At 38.5% G+C, this 21,728-nt stretch overlaps 1 protein-coding gene across 13 annotated transcripts in view; it reads left to right on the top strand.

The window, feature by feature from the left end:
- Positions 1 to 508: 508 nt before the first annotated feature.
- THOC2 (THO complex 2) overlaps positions 509 to 21,728 on the top strand; it is a 113,542-nt gene continuing 92,322 nt past the window's right edge. For 12 of the 13 annotated variants that reach the window (XM_043570500.1, XM_043570497.1, XM_043570509.1 and 9 more), the window contains exons 1-3: positions 546 to 663; positions 15,365 to 15,423; positions 20,445 to 20,536. In XM_043570500.1, coding sequence (XP_043426435.1) covers positions 593 to 663; positions 15,365 to 15,423; positions 20,445 to 20,536 — 222 coding nt within the window. In that variant the 5' untranslated portion in view covers positions 546 to 592. Of the gene's footprint in view, positions 664 to 15,364; positions 15,424 to 20,444; positions 20,537 to 21,728 lie in introns of all 13 variants that reach the window. The other variant, XM_043570496.1, reaches the window with a different exon arrangement.

The following is a 21,728-nucleotide window of genomic DNA, read 5'->3' as shown; positions in this document are numbered from 1 at the left end:
GTCAGCAAGGGTTTCCAAGGGTCAATTTCTCTCTTCCGCGCTAGCTTGTCTTCCTTGTATTAGCATAATGCCTAGCACATAGTAAATGGCTGCTTCTTCTCTGATTAATTTCTTTTTTCTCAGCAGTTGGTAGGGTGTATTGTAGCTGATCTGCTTATGCTCGTCTTTCCCACAGACTGTGAGCTCGCTGAGGGTAGGCACAGTGGCTTATTGCTTCTCTACCCCCAGTGCCTAGCACATATTAGGTGCTTGAAAAATACATGCTTGAATTACTGGCCTGGAGTAGGTATCACGGAAGAAGAGAAGCTGAGTCGGCCCGAGGATGGCACTTTTTCCTGTTCTAAAGGGATGCCAGGGCAACAGGGCAAGGGTTGTAGGGGGCGCGGTCGGCGTAGTCACTCTGCAAAGGGACCCACGGGTCTCAGCCACCCGGTTGGAGGCAGGGCCTCGGGTTTCCGCGGGTGGGGAGGAAAGTGGGGCGGGAAATCGAAAACCGAACTCGCAGCTCCCGGCATTCCCCGTGGGCGGTGCTCCCCTTTGACCCCTCGCTCGCGTGCTACACATCCGGGCCTCTGCTACTAGTGAGGGGAAGATGGCGGCCGCAACTGTGGTGGTTCCCGTAGAGTGGATAAAGAACTGGGAGAAATCAGGGAGAGGCGAATTGTGAGTGTCCGGGCTGGAGGCGGGCGCACGGCCGGGCCGGGCCCGGGCGTCAGTCGTGCTCTCCCAAGTGGGGAGAGGTTGGGGGGGGAAGATGTGCCCCCTCCCCCATCCGGGCGGCGGGTGTGGAGGGTTGGCTAGGAGTTTCGAACTCGGGGAGGAGAGGTGCTGGTCACCGCCGCCGACCTCCTACCTTCCCTGGCCTCCCCGAAATCCCCGTTGCCCGCTGTAGTCTGTCCTCCTTTAGTCTCTTACCAGAACTCCCGTTTCGCCCCTGCGGGTCCCCGCGCTCCAGCTCCGTCTCTTTTTGTCCCCCTCTTCGCTTGAGCTCACTTGGCTCCTTTCTTTTTTACGGGGCCGCGCCGGGGGGTTCGGACTTTTTGTCTCTCTGTCCCATTTCTTCACTCTGCACCCGTTCGACTCCGCAGTTTGGAGCCCGGCGCCTCCTCTGCCCGAAGTCCGAGGAGGGCGAACCGTCCCGACTCCTTCCCCTCCTCTCCGCCCGCCGCCGCGATGCCCGGGGCGTCGCGAAGAGCCCCGCTTGGCACCTCTCGTCCTCCTGGGGAGCGGTCTTTCGGATCGTCCCGGCCTCGCGCGGCGCGGCTGGCCGTGGGAGAAGTGTAGCTGGGATTACCGCTTTCCCCGAAGACCTACCGGCATTTCTTTGCTCCGTCTTTTCACTTTAGAGCTATTTCGGGTCTGATTCAACTTTCGTCATTAAATGTTTCCTAAGCCCCATTTTGTCCTGGGACTGCAACTAATTTTGGCAACTCTCCAAGGTTCTCGAGTACCTGGAATAACGCGTTTCCTTTAGTCATAAAACTTGTTTTTTTTTTTTTTCCCCCGGTAATACAGAAAACAGTATTTTGCCATACCCGCGGTTTCCTCGCCCAAAATTTCAGTTTGCGCTCTCTCGGGAAAAAAAAAAAAAAAAAAAAAAAAAGAAATCGTTTAAGCAGCAAAATAAACCCCAGATTCAAAAACAAGTAACTTATTTCTAATTTTTTTCTCTGAATCGCGTTATTAGCTAAAGCTTAACATTGTATGAGATTAACTCTCTTTGGCCATTTTTGCGGTCTTCCCCTCCCTCCCCCCCCCCCGTTAGTTAGTTTACGGTTGCTCGTGTTGCTCGTGCATAAGATAACGAATCTTTGGAACTTCGTTACTTCGAACGAAATCGGGGAACGCGTTCCCCGATCTTGAGCGTGTAATATTGCCAGCCTGTATGGCCTCCCCACCTCATCCCCCGCTCCGCGCGCACTCGCAGTGCTTTATGAAGTCTTAGCAGTGTGAGCTCTAGAATTGTATTTCCTGGGTAAGCGGCGGTCTTAGCCACTTAACTAGCTGAGTGACCTTGGGTAAGTTCCTTAACCACTTTGACCGTTTCCCCTTGAGTAAATTGGGATTAATAAGTACTCTACTCAAAGGATTGTTGTGAAGACTAAATAATGCCTCTAAAGCACTTGGCTTATAGTAAGTGCTCAAGTGATAGCTATTAAAAGTAATATTATTCCAATCTTTAGATATTTAAACTTCTCTGGACAGCTCTTGCTCTTAAAGTCTGTACCACTCAGGTTAGCAGTTAATTGGTCTTTGACTTTCTCCTGTGTACTCTTGTACTCTAACGAATTGAGAGACCCTTGAAGAGGGAACTATGTTTCATATTTATTTTGGTTCAACCCTCCCGCGCCAGCCCCCGCCCCGTGCCCGCCTCCCTACCCCTCTCCCCCTCTCCCCCTCACCTTCCTGGCGTTTGCTTAGAGTGCTTATTGGTTTATAAAGTGAAAAGTCTATTTGATAAACATTCATTTGTAACTGTTAGGAACATGTTCCAGATTCTTGTACATGCTGTTTAACAAATAGCTATTAAGTCCCTTGTGTGTAGGGAAGGCAGGATGGGAATTTACCTAACCAAACCATTATTTTCATCTGTATTAGATTAGGATAATCTCCCCAAACTGATAAATCAGTTCACTATTTTGTTTAGTTAGTTAGGGTCTGTCATCTTTATAGATTGCTCAGCTTCCTCCTTCCAGCTGTTTTTGACAGTTTTATTTCACCTTAGAATGAGTGGTATTAGGGATAGAAGGTGAAATTCTGCTTGGCTTCTTACTGGCAGTGGTTGGAGAAAAACAATGATGTAGGAGATTGAAATACCTTGTCAAAATGACATTTTGTTTTCACTTTATGTATATTTGCATGATCCATGCTCCCTGTATTGTTCCTGAAGAGCTTTTTCAAAACTGTTGTTAGGGCTTATTTGTATGTAGTTATTCCGTGCTTTGAGGAGTGTAGTTTGAAGTATAGTAAATTCAAATCAGTATAGTCAGTTTTATAATTGTATTCTGTTATATGAAGAGTGTAAAGTTGTTAGTTGTGTGGCAAAATGAAATATTTTAAGTAGGCAAATACATCACCATCCAGTACTTGGGCTTCATTTATCTGACCTCTTTCCCTTCTTTGAAAACTTTGTTGTGTACAGTCTGACTTTGGAGTGTTTGTACCTAGCATTTTCATCTTATTAGAATGAATGGTGTTGTAAATATATTACCCCAAATCCTTTCCTTTGTCTGAAAACAGAGCCTCTTAAATATAAACCAGCAACTGGTACTGTTAAAAATGAAGGTAGTGTGCCAACAAATTATTAGTGAATCCTTTTAGAGATTTGGCTTTTAGAATATGGCCAATATTTAAGATAATGTCTTGGGTGGGTTTTTAGTTTTTTTATGAGGCAAATTAGCAGATGAGCTTTAACTTGACTGAAAACTACCTTTTTAAGAAAAATGCATGGTGTATTTCATGAGGTGGTTCATTTCTTGTCTCTCACTTCCTACCAGTGTATTTTGGGAGTTGTAGTCAACTTCAGGAACATAGTGCTAAAGCAATACATGAGAGTATGGGGCATTTAGTAACTTGCAGAGAGGGCAGTTTCTTAATTGTGCCTCATGGAAAGCAACTGTATTAAGATGGAGAGTGTTGGCTTTGAAGAATAAGCTTTGTTAGGTAATCATGGGAAAGAAAAACTATTTTGCTTGTCTGAATGGTCCATCACACACCTAGCTAACCTATTGTTTCGAGAGATACTGATGTTTTTGATGATAAATTATAGAACTCTTAGGACTACCAAAACATAATTGTTGTCTTTCTTAGTAACACTTAGAGCTATTCTTACAAGTTTCACATCTAAATGTAAACTTTCGAATTCTGCCACACGTGAAAGATACACATTTAATCACTTTAATTTTGAAATTAGTTTCTTGACAACTTTATGTTAGCATAGGACTTGCGTGATTATGCTAACAAACTGGGATGTACTGGTAGATCCAGTGGTGAATTCTGGTTTTAGTAGAAATCATTAACACAGTGAACTCAGCATTCTTTTGTGTCACAAGCAACCTTACTGGAGGATTTATGTTCCAGGGTCTTAATCTGAAGATGTTAGCCTTATGTCCATACTTGGTCTAGTTTAGAAATATTTTTATTTGTTGAATATTATCTGTTTGAAGATCTTCATTTTTCTTTTTAAAAATTTATATATTAGAATTTTTGTTAGATATTACCTTATTAATCATTGGTAATTATAATAAACTTTTAAAATTTAATTGCCAGGTGTTGTGATTGCCATTCTTATTCTTCTGCTACTAAATGATTTTATACCTTCCAGAACTTCTCTGAGTGCATGTGGATGTTCATTAAATGTCTGACCTGAATTTTTTGGAGGGGTGTGTGTGTGTGGGGGGGGCGGTTATGGCAAATAATCATTCTAAGAGATTTGTCTTGGTGGTTGGGTCTTTTTTTTTCTTCAAAAGATGCTCTAAATTCAGCTGAAGTTTTATCTGAAACCCTTTCTTCGTATTTTAGTTTTCATTGTCGTTGTCGTTTATTTTCTCATTTTGATCTGTATTCACAAGTTAAGAATAAGTCTTGGTCCATTTTCCTGGTAAGAGAAATGCATTTTTCAAAAAAATGTTGTAGCAAACATCAGGAGATTTTTCTAGGCTATTGCTTTCTTTGTTAGAAAAATTATTCTCCAGCGCTTAAATATTAAGGTAGAGAGAGTGCTATTTAATGTACTTGTGTGCAGGAACCTTTGTTCTTTTTTAAACATTTCCTGTTCCCTTTCCTCCTCATAAGTGAATATTTTCATTTTCATAAATGCATGATTCAAGATAAAACTGCATGCCCAGTATTCATTTTTGTGGGTTATATTTCTATTCTGGTAATGGTAGTAGAGGTAGTACTTTGCTTCACCAAATTGAGCCTTTTTTGTTGTTTTGCTTTTAAGAATTAATTGAAGCACAGATCAACATCAGTGTGAAGCCACCTTTGAGATGTTGACCATAACATCTCAAGTAGCTCAGGCTTGTGCTCTTTCCTTTTTTATTGAAAAGCAGGATCAAGTGAGGTGGAAAGCTAAATACTCAAGTATTCACAAAATACTTGAGTCCTTGGAAGAACCTAAGACATTCAGTTTAAGTTTCTTTGACAGAAAGTAGATTCTGTCTTTGTTCTCAAGGACCTGAGACAGCATCTCCACAATAGTACCAAGTTGTTTTAAAAGTGGAAAAACTGGTGAACTCAAGTATTTGGAGGTTTTTAGGGAAATCAAATAATCATTTGGACTGAGGAAGAATATTTGATTATTATTTTTTTTAATGTTTATTTTTGAGAGAGACAGTGTGAGTGGGGGAGGGGCAGAGAGAGAGAGAGAGAGCAACAGACAGACAGCCAGACAGCATCTGAAGCAGGCTCCAGGCTCTGAAATGTCAGCACAGAGCCTGATGCGGGTAGGGCTTGAACCCAGGAACCATCAGGTCATGACCTGAGCTGAAATTGGATGTTTAACCGGCTGAGCCATCCAGGGGTCCCTAATATTTGATTATTTTTAAAGCCACATTAGAGGCACCTGGGTGGCTCAGTTGGCTACGCATCTGGCTTCAGCTCAGGTCACGATCTCATGGTTGGTGGGTTTGAGTCCCTCGTCAGGATCTGTGCTGACAGCTCAGAGCCTGGAGCCTCCTTCAGATTCTGTGTCTCCTTTCTCTTTGCCCCTTCTCACTTTGCACTCTGTCTCTCTCAAAAATAAATATTAAAAAAAATGCACATTAGGTGGGTAACTATTAGAGGTAGTTTTGTCTTTTTCTCCTTTTACAATTTAGGGAGTTCTCCCCTTACAATTTATAATATAAAAACTGATTAACAGGTGCGGTAAGACATGCAGCATTTAGAAACAGAATTGTGTCTTTCAGGATATGTACTTGATGATCTTCTATTCGTGAATTACTTAGGGAGAAGAATATGGACAAATCTTCTGATTGGGGGAACATTCTTAGCAACCGGTTTAGTTTCCTCCTACAACTAAGGAAGAACTGTTTTATACTAGGGAAATAAAAGTATCTTATGCAAATGAATTGCCTTACCCTAATAAACCATTAGTGATTCCTTACACAATTTGGGTAAATCTTTGAGATGCCAGTTAATACTTCACGTTGAGATTGTCACCTGAATCCTAATGAATATGTGGCCTTGTGACTGGCAAGATGGAATTATATTTCAATTACGGTATTTCTTAAAATTGTCTAACATTGGCTGTACCATTGGATTAAGTGGGATGAAGTGGGAACACTGACATTCCCCCCTTCCCACTGGAAGGATTATTGTGAAAGATATATGCATTAAGCTTAGTAAAACAAATGGAAAATGAAGCTACTGAAAATGTGAATAAGCAAATACATTCACCATAAGAAGGAATATTTGGGGGCGCCTGGGTGACTCAGTTGGTTAAGCATCCAACTTCGGCTCAGGTTATGATCTCAGGGCTCATGAGTTGGAGTCTGCATTGGGCTCTGTGCCAACATCTCAGAGCCTGGACCCTGCTTCAGATTCTGGGTCACCCTCTCTGTCTCTCTGCCCCTCCCCTGCTCATGCTCTGTCTCTCTCAAATATGATAAACATTAAAAAAATTAAGAAAAAAGGAATATTTGACCTTGCTTTTTAGTAGCCTGGGTACAAAGGGAAAGATGAGTTACTTGATTCCATTACATTCTTCTGTCAAAAGCCAGTTTCCTACTACTACTTTCTAAAGGGAATTGAACCTTTGGGGACAGTTAGAATCACAAGGAACTGTTTTAATACTTTATAGCAAATATTGAAGTGATCTGGTTTTTTTTACATGTTTATTTTGAGAGAGAGAGAGAGAGAGATGGGGAGAGAGAGAGAAAGAGAGGGAGGGGCAGAGAGAGAGAAGAGAGGGAGAGAGAATCCCAAGCAGGCTCTACACTGTTAGGACAGAGCCTGACACAGCTCAATGCAGGGCTTGATCTCATGCGCTGGGGAATGGTGACCTGAACCAAAATCAAGAGTTGAACATGCAACCGACTGAGCCACCCAGCTGCCCCAGTATTGAAGCAATCTTGATACACTTTCTTATATATTTATTCTTAACATAAAAGCTACATGGTAGACATTTTTAGGTTACATTTCTCATGCTTGTCTGAAGCAGATATTTCTGTGTTGCGTATTGGAAGGAAGATTGATTTTGCTTTATGTTTCAGATAAGCTTGTGGTAGGTTTAACATTTTGAGAAATTAAAAGCTTAACCACTGTTCTCAACACATTGGAAGGCCTGTTTAGTTTTCCAGGGAAGTAGTTGAAAGTACTTGCGGTAAAACTTAAATTAGTTTATTTTACCATTTATAATGTGCTCTCTGCAAATTTTTCTTTGTTTTCATTTTTTTAAAATAGGAGTTGGTTAAAAACTAATAACTAAATGAGATTTTCAAACTATGCAGATTTCATCTCATAATTATCCTCCATTGGCAAGGCCTTTTTATTCTTTGATTTTGAAGATGGTTTTGTGACCTACAACTGAATTGTTGTTAGGAAAAGTTTATTGACTTTAAACTACTTTACTCTGCTCATCATGATGATGGAGTATTGAAATAATAAAAAGACACAGAATGGTGAGCTGCACCAGCATAGATAATCTGCAAAGTAGATGATCACCCACTCTGTGGGTGATTGTGATGTGACATATTTCACTTTAGGTGTGATATAGAGGCATATTTTCTAAGTCTTAAAAATTATTTGTTTTATTGATTATGGCAAAAGTATTGCTGGACCTAAAAGTAAAAAACATGTGCATTCATGGGTTTTCTTTCTTGTTAGAGCCTTGTGCAACTTGTAGCAAGATTTCTTTTTCTAAATTGTGCAATTAAAAAAATATTGAAAAGTGCATAAAACTTAAATGTAGAGCTTAAAGAATCAGTGTAAGATGCACACCCATGTAACTCTCACCTAGGTCAAGACAACATAACTGCCCTTCCAGATTGCACACTTTTTACCTTTCCATGGTAACCATTTTCCTGACATTTATGATTTTCTCTTCCTTGTCTTTAGTTTTTTTTTTTTTTAATGTTTGTTTATTTTTGAGAGAGAGAGAGAGAGAGTACAAGTGGGAGAGGGTCAGGGAGAGAGGGAGACACAGAATTCGAAGCAGGCTCCAGGCTCTTGAGTTGTCAGCACAGAATGTGAGGCTTGAACTCCTGAACCACGAGATCTTGACCTGAGCCAAAGTCGGACGCTTAACTGACTGAGCCACCCAGGCGCCCCTTATTTACAGTTTTACTACCCAGTGAGCTTAAGTTTGTTCTTGAAAAGTTTTTAAAGTTTATTAAGTTTTGAAAGAGAGAGTGAGAGAGAGCGCGCACACAGTCAGGGGAGGGGCAGAGAGGAGAGACACAATCCCAAGCAGGCTCCACACATGCCATCAGCACAGAGCCCAGTGCAGGGCTGGAACTCATGAACTGTGAGATCATGACCTGAGGTGAGATCAAGAGTTGGTGAGATCAAGAATGGCAACTGAGCTATTCAGGTGCCCCTGTGCCTTGAATTACTTATAAATGGAATCATAGAGGGTGTGTTTTCTTGTATCTGGCTGCTTTTGCTCAACCTTATGCCTTTAGTATCCATTCATGTTTTTGTATTTGTTATTCTTTGATTTTCATAGTTACAAGATTGCATAACTCTACCACAGTTTCTCTTGTGCACTGATAAACAGTTTTGCTGTTTTGAATTTTCAGCTATTACCAACAGTGCCAATGGAAACATTGTTATATAGGTATCTTGGTGTACACAAGCATGTATTTTTGTGGGATGTATACTGAAGTGTAGAATCACTGGGTTCTAGATTGTGACAAACTGCAGCTCTGCTATAAACTGTGAATCTGTTTCAAAATATACTCCCAACAGCAGGTGTATGAGAGTTCACATTGTTTCACATCCTGGCTAACGTTTAATATTGTCAGACTTAAAATTTTTTGTCAATATGATATGTATGTGTATGTAGTTTATTGGTGCTTGTATTTTCATGGGCATCTTTTTATATATTATTGGCCATTTGGATTTTTGATTTCTTGTGAAAGGCCTCTCTATATTCCGCCCCCCCCCCCATTTTTCTATTGGGTTGTTTGCATTTCTTTCATTGATTTGTAAGAGTTTATATAGTATGTATTTGTGCCCTTTGTGGGTTATACTGTATGTGTGGCAGATATCTTTTGTTACTCTGGCTTGTATTTCCATTCTTAGAATGGTACTTTTTGATGAACAGAAGTTACTCATTTTAATGTCAAATTTATTGATCATTTGCTTTATGATTAAGTAGTTTTTTGTGTTTAAGCACTCTTTCCTCATTCCAAGGCAAATGAACTTATCGTATGATTTTCTGGAAACCTACTATTTTGCTTTTCATTTTTAAAAGTTTTTTATTTAGTTTTGAGAGAGAGAGCAGGGGAGGGGAAGAGAGAGAGGGAGACACAGAATCTAAAGCAGGCTCCAAGCTTTGAGCTGTCACAGCCTGACGAGGGGCTTGAACCCAAGAACTGTGAGATCATAACCTGAGCTGAAGTCAGATGCTTCACTGACTGAGCCACCCAGGTGCCCCTTTTGCTTTTCATTTTTAAGCCTTACCTAACTGGAGTTGATTTTTATGTGTGCTGTAAAGTAAGGTTTGCATTATATTGTTGTGGATGATATGTATGAAGAAAATCCAGCCTCACACAGATAAGTAGTTGGCAGAAGGAGGAGAATTTTAATAGTCTTTTCAGGTAATTGTAAATATTCTTCTTTGATATCATGTCAAAATTTGTCAAGTGGTAGTTTCTTAATGATTTGTTGTAATGCCAAATCCAAAACTGCATCAGTGAACTTTTTGTACTTTGTTAAATTAAAGTGCATTTGTCTCTCTTTTACTTGGAATCTTTTACCCATGCATTATTTTGCAACATCATGCATTGATCAATTGGAAAATACTGGTTCACTGAATGATGCAGCTCTTCCAAATACTAACACAATACATTGTATTAAATAAGAAAACATGTTCTTTAGTATCATCACTGAAATAATCAGGAAAGATTTATGAATTGGGAACTAGTCAAGTCTGTGGTGGCAGCTCTAAGTTTTCAGAATTCAAATTTTTATTTGAAACCTTACATTTTATCATTGGCAACAACAAATTCTCTCAGTTGTTTTCCTTGAAGTGACTGGCTCAGTTGGTTTATTTTTGAGAAAATGCCTGCCAAAGACCCAAGTCTGAATAACCATGGTTTGAGTTGTTCTTTCAAGTAAAGATGGCGTTCTATGAGAAATCAGCTCACAATTTAAATAATTGCTTAAGTGATTTTCCTGGAGGCAACCGTAGTATTTTGGTGTGTGTCAGAAATGCTCTGTGTGTACTTTTCCATTTTTCACATAGAATATTAAAATACATGTTCTTAAAAAAAGACTTGCTCTTAGGCTCAGGATTTCATTAATATGTTTTACTGCTTCATCAAGCACATTTTTTTATTGTAGATAAAAACACATAACAAGAATAGCCTTAACACGTTTTTAAGTAACAGTACCGTATTGTTAAGGATAAGCACAATGTTGTACAACATATCTCTGGATCTTTTTCGTCTTGTGTAACTGAAGTTTTATACCCATTGAATAGCAACTCCCCATTTGTCTTTCCCTGTAGTCCCTGGCAAACACTGAAATTATATTTTTTGCTTCTGTGAGTTTGATTCCCTTAGATACATCTCATATAAGTGGAATTGTGCAATATTTATGCTTCTGTGACTGACTTATTTCACTTTGCATACTGCCCTCAAGGCTCATGTATGTTGCAATATATGACAGGAATTCCTTCTTACAGCTGAATAATATTTATTTGTATGTATATGCCACATTTTCCTTATATGTTCATCTGTTGATGTACATGTAGGTTATTTCTACTTTTTGGCTATTGTGAATAATGCTGCAGTGAACATGGGAGTGCAATACCTCTTTTTTTATTTTTTTTTTATTTTTTTTTTTAAGTAGGCTCCACGCTCAACTTGGGGCTTGAACTCAGGACTCTAAGATCAAGAGTTGCACACTCTACCCCATGAGCCAGCCAGGTGCCCCTCAGAAATACCTTTTTGAAATCCTGATTTCAGTTCTTGTGAATAAATACCCAGAAGTGGGATGGCTGGATTATAATTCTATTTTTAATTTTTTGAGGAACTTCCATACTATTTCTCATAGTGGCTGTACCATTTTACATTCCCAGCAACAATGCACAAGGGTTCTAGTTTTTCTACATCCTCCCTAATACTTATTTTATTTTTTACATTTATTTATTTTTGAGAAACAGTGAGACAAAGCGTGAGCGGGAGAGGGGCAGAGAGAGAAGGAGACACAGAATCCGAAGCAGGCTCCAGGCTCTGAGCAAGCGGTCAGCACGGAGCCTGATGTGGGTCTCGAACCCGTGAACTGTGAGATCATGACCTGAGCCGAAGTCGGACGCTCAACCTACTGAACCACCCAGGCACCTTATGTTTTATTTTTTTTAAGAATTAATTTTTTTGCAGCAATTTTAGATTTACAGAAAAAATGAGAGGAAGGTACAGAAATTTCGCATTTACCCCTTGTCCCCACGTGCATAGCTATCTGCCTTATTTTCAACATTCTCCACCGGAGTGGTACCTTTGTTACAATTGATGCATCTATATCAACACATCACAATCACCCAAAGTTCATAGTTTACCTTTGGCTTCACTCTTGGTGTTGTACATTCTAAGGGTTTGTATAAATGTATAATGACATGTGTCCTCCATTAGGGTATCAGGGTATTTCTACTTTCCTAAATATCCTCTGTGTCTGCCTGTTCATCTCTGGCTGTCTGCAACCCCTGGCAGCCACTGATCTTTTTGTTTGGTTGTTTTTAAATATTTTGTATCCTTTTGTTGAAGATCTCATTTTATTCATGCATCATTTTCCTGAACTCATTGAGCATCTTTATGATAGTTATTTTAAATTCTTCATCAGGTAACTCATACACCTCTAATTCTTCAGGGTCAGTTTTTGGAGACTTGTTCCTTTTATTGGGCCATTTTCCCTGTTTCTTTACATCCTTTTAGTTTTGTGCTTGTATGACTGTATTTGAAAAAACACTCTTTTCTTCCAGTGTTTATGGATTGGCATAGTACAGGGAAAGGCCTTAACCAATCATCCTGGCTATTGGATCATCTGGGGGCTTCTCAAACCTTCTCTGTGGATATGTCTTTTGGACTTATGTGTATAGATTCCATATTAAAGGTATTTTCCAGTTTTTTCCAGAAGCTTGTACTCATTTGCTTGGACTCCTTTGGTGTCCATCTGTTGTCCTGTGCAGTGGCAGCATACCATCCAGCTCTTTTTTGTTTTTAGTGGCCCCCCAGGCGGCTAGAGTATGTTGGGTACTGTCAGTGCCCTAGGTCAGGCTAAACAGAAGTCCTTCAGGCAGTCCACCCAAAAGCTGGAACGTTGGGCACATGCTCCAGTCTTCTCTTTGTCCCCTGAGGGAGAGGTTGCTGAGCTGTTTTGGTTTCTGTTTGCTGTACTGTGGATTCTCTGGATCTGCAGCTCACCACCCAGCTGTTTTTTGTTGTCAGCAGGTCTCGGGCACCTAGAGTACGCCAGGTCCTTCTGTGCTTCTGGTGTTACGGAAAGAAACTAGTCTCTCTGGCAGCAGCCCCCACCCCAAGTCAGAATGTTAGATGTAAAGTCCAGTCTTCTCTTTCCCTCCCCAGGGAGAATTCGGGAGCTGGGAGTTTTTTTTTCCAGTTGTGTGGTGCTGTGCCAGGAGGAGGGACAATGGTGAAAGGGTGACATGAATTTTATTGCTGGCTTTGATGCAGTTGTTTTAGTGCTCACCTGGAGCCTCTTAAGTGGTTTCTGAATTTCTCATAAAGGGACTTGGCATGTATATTGTTGTTGAGTTGGTGTTTCTATAATTTTTATCCTCTCTGGGAGGAAGGAAGGCCTGGGGCTTCCTGTTCTGCCATCTTGCTGATGCCACTCCAATTAAGTACCTTTTTAAGTGAAATGAAACCAGCTCTTGTTTTGTGAATGGTCATGAAAAATAAAATGAAACAGTTTAGTGACATCTTACATGGGACTGGCTTTATGCTTTCCTTTGATCTCTTGATCACGAAGAATCAGTGAGGCAATTTGATGCAAGTGCCTTTGATACGTGCTAAGGTGCCAGCAGTCTTTCCTTCCTTTTATTTTGAACCGTTAGTGCAAATGTTAATACCGCAAAGAGGGGAAATGATGTCTTAGTATTATTATGAATATGGTTTTGACCTTGCAGAACTCTAGTAAGTGTCTTGGGGATTAGGGATTCGTGAACCACACTGTGAGAGCTGCTGTGTTACCATATTATAACTGTTCCCTTCTATCCCTATTTTTGAATCTTTTTAAAAAACTAGTGTGGGGCACCTGGGTGGCTCTGTTGTTTTATTGTCCGGTTCTTGATTTCAGCTCAGGTTGTGATCTCACCATTTGTGGGATTAAGCCCTGTGTCGTCAGGCTCCTCCTTGTTCACAACTTGGAGCCTGCTTGGGATTCTCTCTCTCTCCCCTCTCTTTCTCCCCCCACCCCCCCCCCCCCCCCCCCCCCCCCGCCATGAAGAAATACAGTTTAAAAAAACCTAGTGAATGAATGTTGAATTTTGCCAAGTGTCTTTTATGCATCTGTTAACTCATGATTTTTAAAAGTCAGTTTGATGTGGTGAATTAATTTGAACCAACTTTGTGCATTTGGGATAAACTCACATTACTTTTGAGGGATTTCAATATTATTTTTCCATTTACCTAGATATTTAATACTGCACATGTTTAAATATCACAGGACCCTATTATTAACTATCAGTTAATATTCATTTAGAATTACCCATGTACCTGCCACTTTTTCCTCATTTCTTGTTGTAACTCTAAAGTTCTCTCTAATAATTTTATCCTGCCTAAGAAATGTCCTTAAGTATTTATTTTAGTGTGTGAACTCAGTTATTGTTTGTCTGAACTTCAGTCATTATTTTGTCTTTTCTTGGAACTATGTTTTTTGAGTATAGAATTTTTAGGTGGGCAGGTACTTTGTTTCAGCACTTTGGATGTATCTTTCCACGCTCTCGTTGAGAAGTCCTGAAGATAGTACCCCCCCCCCCCCCAGTTCTTAAATGATTTTGTCTTTGATTTTCTCTAGCTTTACTATGGTATGCCCAGTTGTGGATTTCACTTAGGTTCTAGAAAACTGAATTCTTGGCTATTATTTCTTCAAATACTGCTTTTGCCCTTGTTCTCTCTTTCTGGAATTCCAATTAAGCTTATCCCTTTTCACTGTATTCTATGTATCTATCCTTCTTTGCAACATTTAAATGAATCTAATGAACAGGTTTTTAAAATACAAGTATTTTTTCAATTTTCAGGTTTTTTTGTTTTTAAACTTTATTATTGGAAACAACAAATCTCAAACAGATGAGAAAGTAGAATACCAATGAAATCATCAATCAGATTCAGTAGTTCTCAACTGCTGGCTGGTCTTGTTTCATCTAAAACCCCACCTGTTTTCCCATTCTACTGAAGTAAATACCGTTACATCTGTGAATATTTCAGCATTATCTTTTAAAGATAACTTTTTATAGAATTTATAAGATCTTTATAAAATATTCCAATTGACTCAAATGTTAATTTAAAAAAATACTTGTTTGAGATAGGGTCCAAACATTGTGATTGATACATCTCTTAAGCCTTTTTTTTACCTTGAGGATTCCCTAGCATCTTTAATTTTTCCTTGCAGTGTATTTATTGAAGGGACTGGGGCATTGTCTGTAGAGTTTTCCACAGTCTGAATTTAGGTTCATGGCTTTTTTTTTTTTTTTTTTTTTTTTTTTAAAGACAACTTCATAGGTGGCTTGGTGTATTCTTTCAAAATCAGGATCAGGATACACATAATGTTTGATTGTCTCTTGTGATGTAAACAGTTCTTGATAGATGCTGACTTAGATCCTTCAATTTATTAGGAATCTTAAAATGGTTATGTTCTTCTGTCATTCCTTCTTTATTAGCTGAAATACTTCAGTACAGAGATATTTCTTATCAACTACAGGTTCATATGTGAAAAACAGAGTAAGTGCTTGATTTTTATTCTTTTATTTACCACTTTTCAAAAATAATGAATTGATTCACTAGCATCCTCCAGTTCTGACCAATTAGGGTTTTTAGGTTTGTTTTATTCTCATTATAAACTAATGGATCTAAACATATCTTATACGTTTCCAAATATTTTTAGTTGATATAATATACTCTATAAGGATCATCTATATTAGGATTGGAAATTAATACATATTATTTCTGTTTTATTCTAGTTTGCATTTATGCCGGATCCTCAGTGAAAATAAAAGCCATGATAGTTCAACTTACAGAGGTAAGACTTTTAAAAGTATCATAGCTATTATTTTTGGTCTGGTCAACATTAATAGATGTCCTGTTTTCTGTTAAATTGTTATGAATTAAAAACAAAAGGTTTGAGATATAGTTCATATTATATAAAACTTTTATGTGAATATATTACAGTTAGGATTAAAACTATAGTTATGGTAAGACTATATATCTCTGTATGGATGTTATTTGATCTGCATAATCGTCATATGTTGGCTTTTATAATTGTGACATGATTAGCTAAATATCAGCAGTTGGTAGCTGTATTAAAAATTACAGAGGCTAGTTATCAGTCATAAACAGAAGAGAAAAGCTAGCCTGGAAAAACTATTCTGATCTTGTTTGCACTAGGAAATTTCCAGAAACTGAGGTTGTGTTTTTACTAAAGCTGGTTATGTTTAGGTGGTATCTAGGGATCTTATTAAAGACAGTTGTCATGGAAAACATTAAAAGCAAAGGAGTTGTTTACTGCATATCACAAGTATGATTTATTAAGTAAAATTAAACAGGATGTAAATTTTAAAGGATTTTACAATTTATTTTAACATTTATTAATTTAAAATCAGGCATTAGATTTAGAAAAGGAGAGGCAAAAACAAAAGCAGTTATGTCTAGTAAGTTTAAAGCATTTTCATATGTAGCTTTCACTGAGGGTAGAACCTGTAACATTTTTTCAATCTGGAAAAAATAATTTATAATCAATAATTTATTTTAAGTAAAGAATGAATAAAATTAATTACAGTTATATAAATTATGTCTGTGAAAAGACAAAAGCCATGTTTATAGATTTATTTTTGTTTTATCAAAAATTAAATATTATCTTAATATGAGAGTGTATATTTTTTAAAGAATGCTTGTATTTTGCTAGTGGAAAGCATTTTTTTAAACAAATGAATTAGCCATTGCTTTTCCTGTCATTTGGGTAAGACCTATTTTAACACTTAACATTCCTAGCCCACATCCCCACTTATTTTCCAATTTATCCTGCTTATAAAGTTGCATGATCATTTATAAAGATTTCTGAGGTTGCTATAATGCCTTTTCTTTTGAACAAATTAGTTGACTGCCAGAAATGTAAGAAAGTAAAAAAAAAAAAAAAATCCTTTCTAAAAGCACTTGGGTACTTAACTTTTTTTCTTCCTTATGTTTTTTTTAGGTTTGTTTATTTATTTTGAGAGAGACAGAGAGAGAGAGAGAGAGAGAGAGAGAGAGAGAGAGAGAGAGAGAACGAACAAGCGGGTGAGGGGCAGAGAGAAGGAGAGACAGAATCCCAAAGCAGGTTTCACGCCCTCAGCACAGAGCCCAGTGTGGGGCTTGAACTCATGAACTGTGAGATCATGACCCGAGCCAAGATCAAGAGTCAGATGCCTAACCGACTGAGCCACCCAGGCTTCCCTATGTTTAAAACAAGTTTATAACTTCTCAGTTAATGTCTGTCTTGTTTATGATTAAAATCTTATGTGGGTAGAATAAGAGAAAGAATTCTCAGAAAAACTATAAATAGTGTAACACAGAATGATTACTCTTCAGTTTTAAATGGGACTGTATGGATCTTTAATAAATATCAGATTATTGTTAATTTGTACCGTTGTTCTGATTCACATATGAAACCAAAAACAGTTATGAGTGTGGCCTCATTGGCTGAATTGCCAGTGCTCTCTTTCACCTGCCCTTGCATGCTTCCTCAATATGTACATTCTTTGGCCAGTCTCTGCCACCAATCAGGCTTTGGTCTAAAGGCCTCAGTTGGTAGTCTATGCAGGAAACTAGCTGAATGTTACTTCTTCAGAATTTCATTTAATCTGTCAGGGGGATTGCGTTTGGGTGGTGTTCCCTCAGCCCTTTCCCTTTCTGCCCTTCCTTTGAATTTAAGGGAGGCAGTTTCCCTTGCACAGACTACTTCTCCTTTTTGTAAGTCCCTTCCCCCTAGTATAATGATATTGTAATGATGGCTGATAAACATGAATCGTCCTGACAGAACCAAGAACTAGCGTCTTCAATGTTCTAAATCCCACAGAGAATATCTAAGAATCTCTAGACGTCCCCTTTACTTTTGGCTATCCTTAAAACTAATTTTCTGAGGGGTACCTGGCTGGCTCAGTCGGAAGAGCATGTGGTTCTTGATCGCCAGGTCGTGAATTCGAGCCCCACGTTGGGCGCAGAGAATACTAAAGAAATAAGTAAATAAACTTAAAAAAAAAACAACCCTGCTTTTTCTGAAATGTTGGCGTTAGGATAAAATCTTTATTTTTGTGTATAATAATGTTTGTTAGGTTTTCCTCCACATTGTAAATGTAATGGTTTTCAACGTTAGTATAGAATTTACAGGATTTTGTGGGGTTAGCCTTGGTAATCTTACACTACCGCTTCTTGTTTCTCTGGCTAAAATACGATAGACTTTCCTAACCACTTCAATGGGTATTTAAAAACATGTGAATTGAGGACTGTCTTCGCTATTTTGTGGATGACATTGTGATTGTTTTATGTCACTTGATGTCAGCAAAATGACCTGGGCTATATGTTCTCTAATCTCCTTCTCTGAATAAGATTAGTATTCCCTCAGCCCCTAATGAACCCATATTCTTCTGGGAATTTAGTTTATGATGCTCAACTTGTCCTTCTAAGAGTGACTGCTTTTTTGTTTTTTAAGTTATCTGAATAACTTTTTTTATTTTGAATTTTTTAAAATATTTTTTTATTAAAAATTTTTTTTCTTAACATTTATTTATTTTTGAGAGACTGAGAGAGAGCGTAAGCAGGGGAGGGGCAGAGGGAGAGGGAGACAGAATCCCAAGCCAGGCTTCAGGCTCCAAGCTGTCAGCACAGAGCCCTATGAGGGGCTTGAACCCATGAACTATGAGATCATGACCTGAGCCTAGGTCGGACACTTAACCGACTGAGCCACTCAGATTTTATTTTTAAGTAATCTCTACACCCATCGTGGGGCATGAACTCACAACCCCAAGATCAAGAGTTGCATGCTTTACCAGCTGAGCCAACTGGGTGCCCCTGCCTGTACCTTTTTTTTTTTAAGACTTTATTATTTATTTTATTATTACTAAATTTTTTAATGTTTATTATTTTGGAGAGAGAGTGCACGTGCACACGAGCAGTGGAGGGGCAGAGAGACCAGGAGATACAGAATCCAAAGCAGGCTCCAGGGTCCGAGCAGTCAGCACAGAGATTGGCGTGGGGCTCGAACTCCGAACTGAGATCATAACCTGAGCCGAAGTCGGATGCTTAAGTTACTGAGCCACCCAGGCTCCCAAGATTTTATTTTTAAGTAATCTCTATACCCAACATGTATACCCAAGTGCCTCTGGATAACTTTAAATGAATATTATTTGTTACAAAAGCATTTTATTGGAAATTGAAAGCATGAAATTGACCTCATATTTCTACCATACTAACAAATAGAAATTTTTTTCCTTTGCATTTTGGCTTGTGTATAGTTTATCATAAGTATAATGAAGGCATATTTATGAAAAAGGTGCTCGACCATGTTTAATAATGAATTCTTCATAAGGAATTGGGATACTCTGGCTATATTTCTTTAGCAAATAATGGACAAATTGATTTCATTGTAAAATAATTATAAATTAATAAAATTGCAAATAAATAAAGTTGTTTAAAGGGGTATCGATATAAGTTTTGATTTCTATACTCTTCCTTTTTTGTGACTAGGAAAAACCAAGGGAGAAGATTTTTAAATATTTGATGGTTTACTTGCTATTTTGCCCTGAAAGATTTTTGATTCCCTTCAAAAGGGGATTATAAATTGACTTTACTTTACAACGGTTTTTTAGAGCTTCTTGTTTTTCTACTTTTTTCAATTTTTGTAGTTGACACATAATGTTACATTAATTTCAGGTGTACAACATAGTCATTCAACAACTCTGACTCTATACATTATGCTGTTCTCACCACAAGCATAGTTACCATTTGTCACCATACAATTGTTTTTCTACTTTTTAAAAAAGTTTGTTTATTTTGAGAGAGAGTGTGCGCGTGCACATGCAGGAGGAGCGGGGGGAGGGCGGAGAGGGAGAGAATCCTGAGCATTCTCCACACTGTCAGCATGGAGCCTGATGCAGGGCTCGAACCCACAGACCAGGAGATCATGACCTGAGGTGAAACCAAAAGTCGGATGCTTAACCGACTGAGCCATCCAGATGCCCCTGTTTTTCTACTTTGAATGGGAGAAAGGAGGTAAAGTTTTCAGTGTATAGGACTAAAGAAAAATATGGTTAGAAAGAGGTATTCACCTGACCACTAACTCCCCCTGACCCCCAAATTCCTCCTCCAGGAAAGGAGGCTATGGTAATAGCAAATGAGACTACTTGTGGTTGACAGTTCTCGTTAGACTGCCATTTTATGTATGTACATATGTAATTATTTAAGTTTGAATTCTGATGAAAATAGAGGAGAAAAGATCTAGATTTGGGTAGAAATTTCTCTGACAGTAGGATATGGATAGAACTTAATTTTATATTAACTATTATTCTTTACCTGTTGCTCTGAGATTGAATTGCCTATAATCTGAATATATTTAGAAAAATCTGTGAAATTTGCTGGTGAAATAAATGGTTAATTTAGTTTATATCCACTTGCTGGAGTTCAATGCTGTCCTTAAAAATAATTTTGGAGACTTTGGTAGCATGAGAAAATACTTTAAAAAGTGTTTATGGGGGAATCAGAATACCACATGATGTGCACTGTGGATGCAAATATGTAAAATATGTAGACATGTAGAAAAAGATGGGAAGGAAATGTTTAAAGCAGTAGTTACTGTAGTGGAGTCCAGGTTAACTTTTTTCTACTTTTAGTATTGTGTTTTTGTGAAAGTAAAAGGAAAAAAACATGCTAGAGAAAAGCATCAAAAGTGTATTTTCTCATCATTATTGATACTTATAATTCTGAGAAGTAGGAAATATAGAAGTCTTCCCTCAGAGGGTCTTTTATGTTCCAGAGATTGTGTTCTCACATTCCTTCTTTTATGTTCAACAGATTTCCAGCAAGCTCTTTATGAGTTATCATACCATGTCATTAAAGGAAATCTAAAGCATGAACAGGCATCTAATGTTCTTAATGACATTAGTGTAAGTATATATACATATGTTTTCTATTTTAATAATTATTACATATTTGTTTTTAAAAAAAATTTTTTTTAATGTTTATTCTTGGGAGACAGAGCACGAGTGGGGGAAGGGCAGAACAAGAGAGGGACACAGAATCTAAAGCAGGCTCCAGGCTCTGAGCTGTCAGCATAGAGCCCGACGTGGGGCTGGAACTCACGGACTGTGAGATGATGACCTGAGCCAAAGTTGGACACTTAACTGACTGAGCCACCCAGGCGCCCCACGTATTTTGCTTTTGATACAAAGATCTCTAAAGTGTAAAACTTGCGTTTCATTTCATTCAAAATTATAGTAATGTTTTAAGGCAGTATTGGTAAGCCGTTGTTGCTAGGCGGAACTAAAGATATTTTAATCTTTTTGTCTCGTTGTGAGTACAGCAGAAAATGTTAGGTTAGCTGGGAGGGCAAAAAAAAAAATCCTGCATTATAATGAAATCAAGGTATACCTAATTAAAAATGCTACTATAAAAATAATTTGGCTAGAATATTTTTCTCCCAATATAGCATAGCAAAGCATTTTCTTTTGTTTGTGGTTATGTTTAGATATTAAATATATTTTTAAAATTTGAGGATTAAAATTATTTTTAGAGAGAGACAGATCGAATGTGGGGAGGGGTGGGAGGGGGAGGGAGAAGAGAGTGAGAGAGAGAGAGAGGGAGGAATATCTTAAGCAGGCTTCATGCCCAGCTTGGAGCTGATGAGGGGCTTGATCTCACGACTGGAAGATTGTGACCTGAGCTGAAATCAAGAGTCGGTTACTGAGCCACCCGGGCACCCCTAAATTATTTTACATTGAGGTTGCATAGTTCTTTTTTTTTTCTTAATGTTTATTAATTTTTTTGAGATAGAGACAGAGTATGAATGGGGGAGGGTCAGAGAGAGAGGGAGACACAGAATCTGAAACATGCTCCAGGCCTGAGCTGGTGGCACAGAGCCCGACGCGGGGCTTGAACTCACAGACCGCGAGATCATGACCTGAGCCGGAGTCGGACGCTCAACCGACTGAGCCACCCAGGTGCCCCTACATAGTTCTAACTAATGCTCACTTGATGCCAGTTTTCATGTGTTTGCTGTGTTAGAAAATATGAATAACTAGATTTTTTTTCTAACCTTTTTAACGTGATTATTATTTCACTCTTTCATTTATTAGAGAA

The sequence above is a fragment of the Prionailurus bengalensis genome, chromosome X (assembly GCF_016509475.1).
Source record: "Prionailurus bengalensis isolate Pbe53 chromosome X, Fcat_Pben_1.1_paternal_pri, whole genome shotgun sequence".
Lineage (NCBI taxonomy): Eukaryota > Metazoa > Chordata > Mammalia > Carnivora > Felidae > Prionailurus > Prionailurus bengalensis.
Note: the sequence above shows the minus strand (reverse complement) of the source record. Positions and strands in the feature narration are given on the sequence as shown.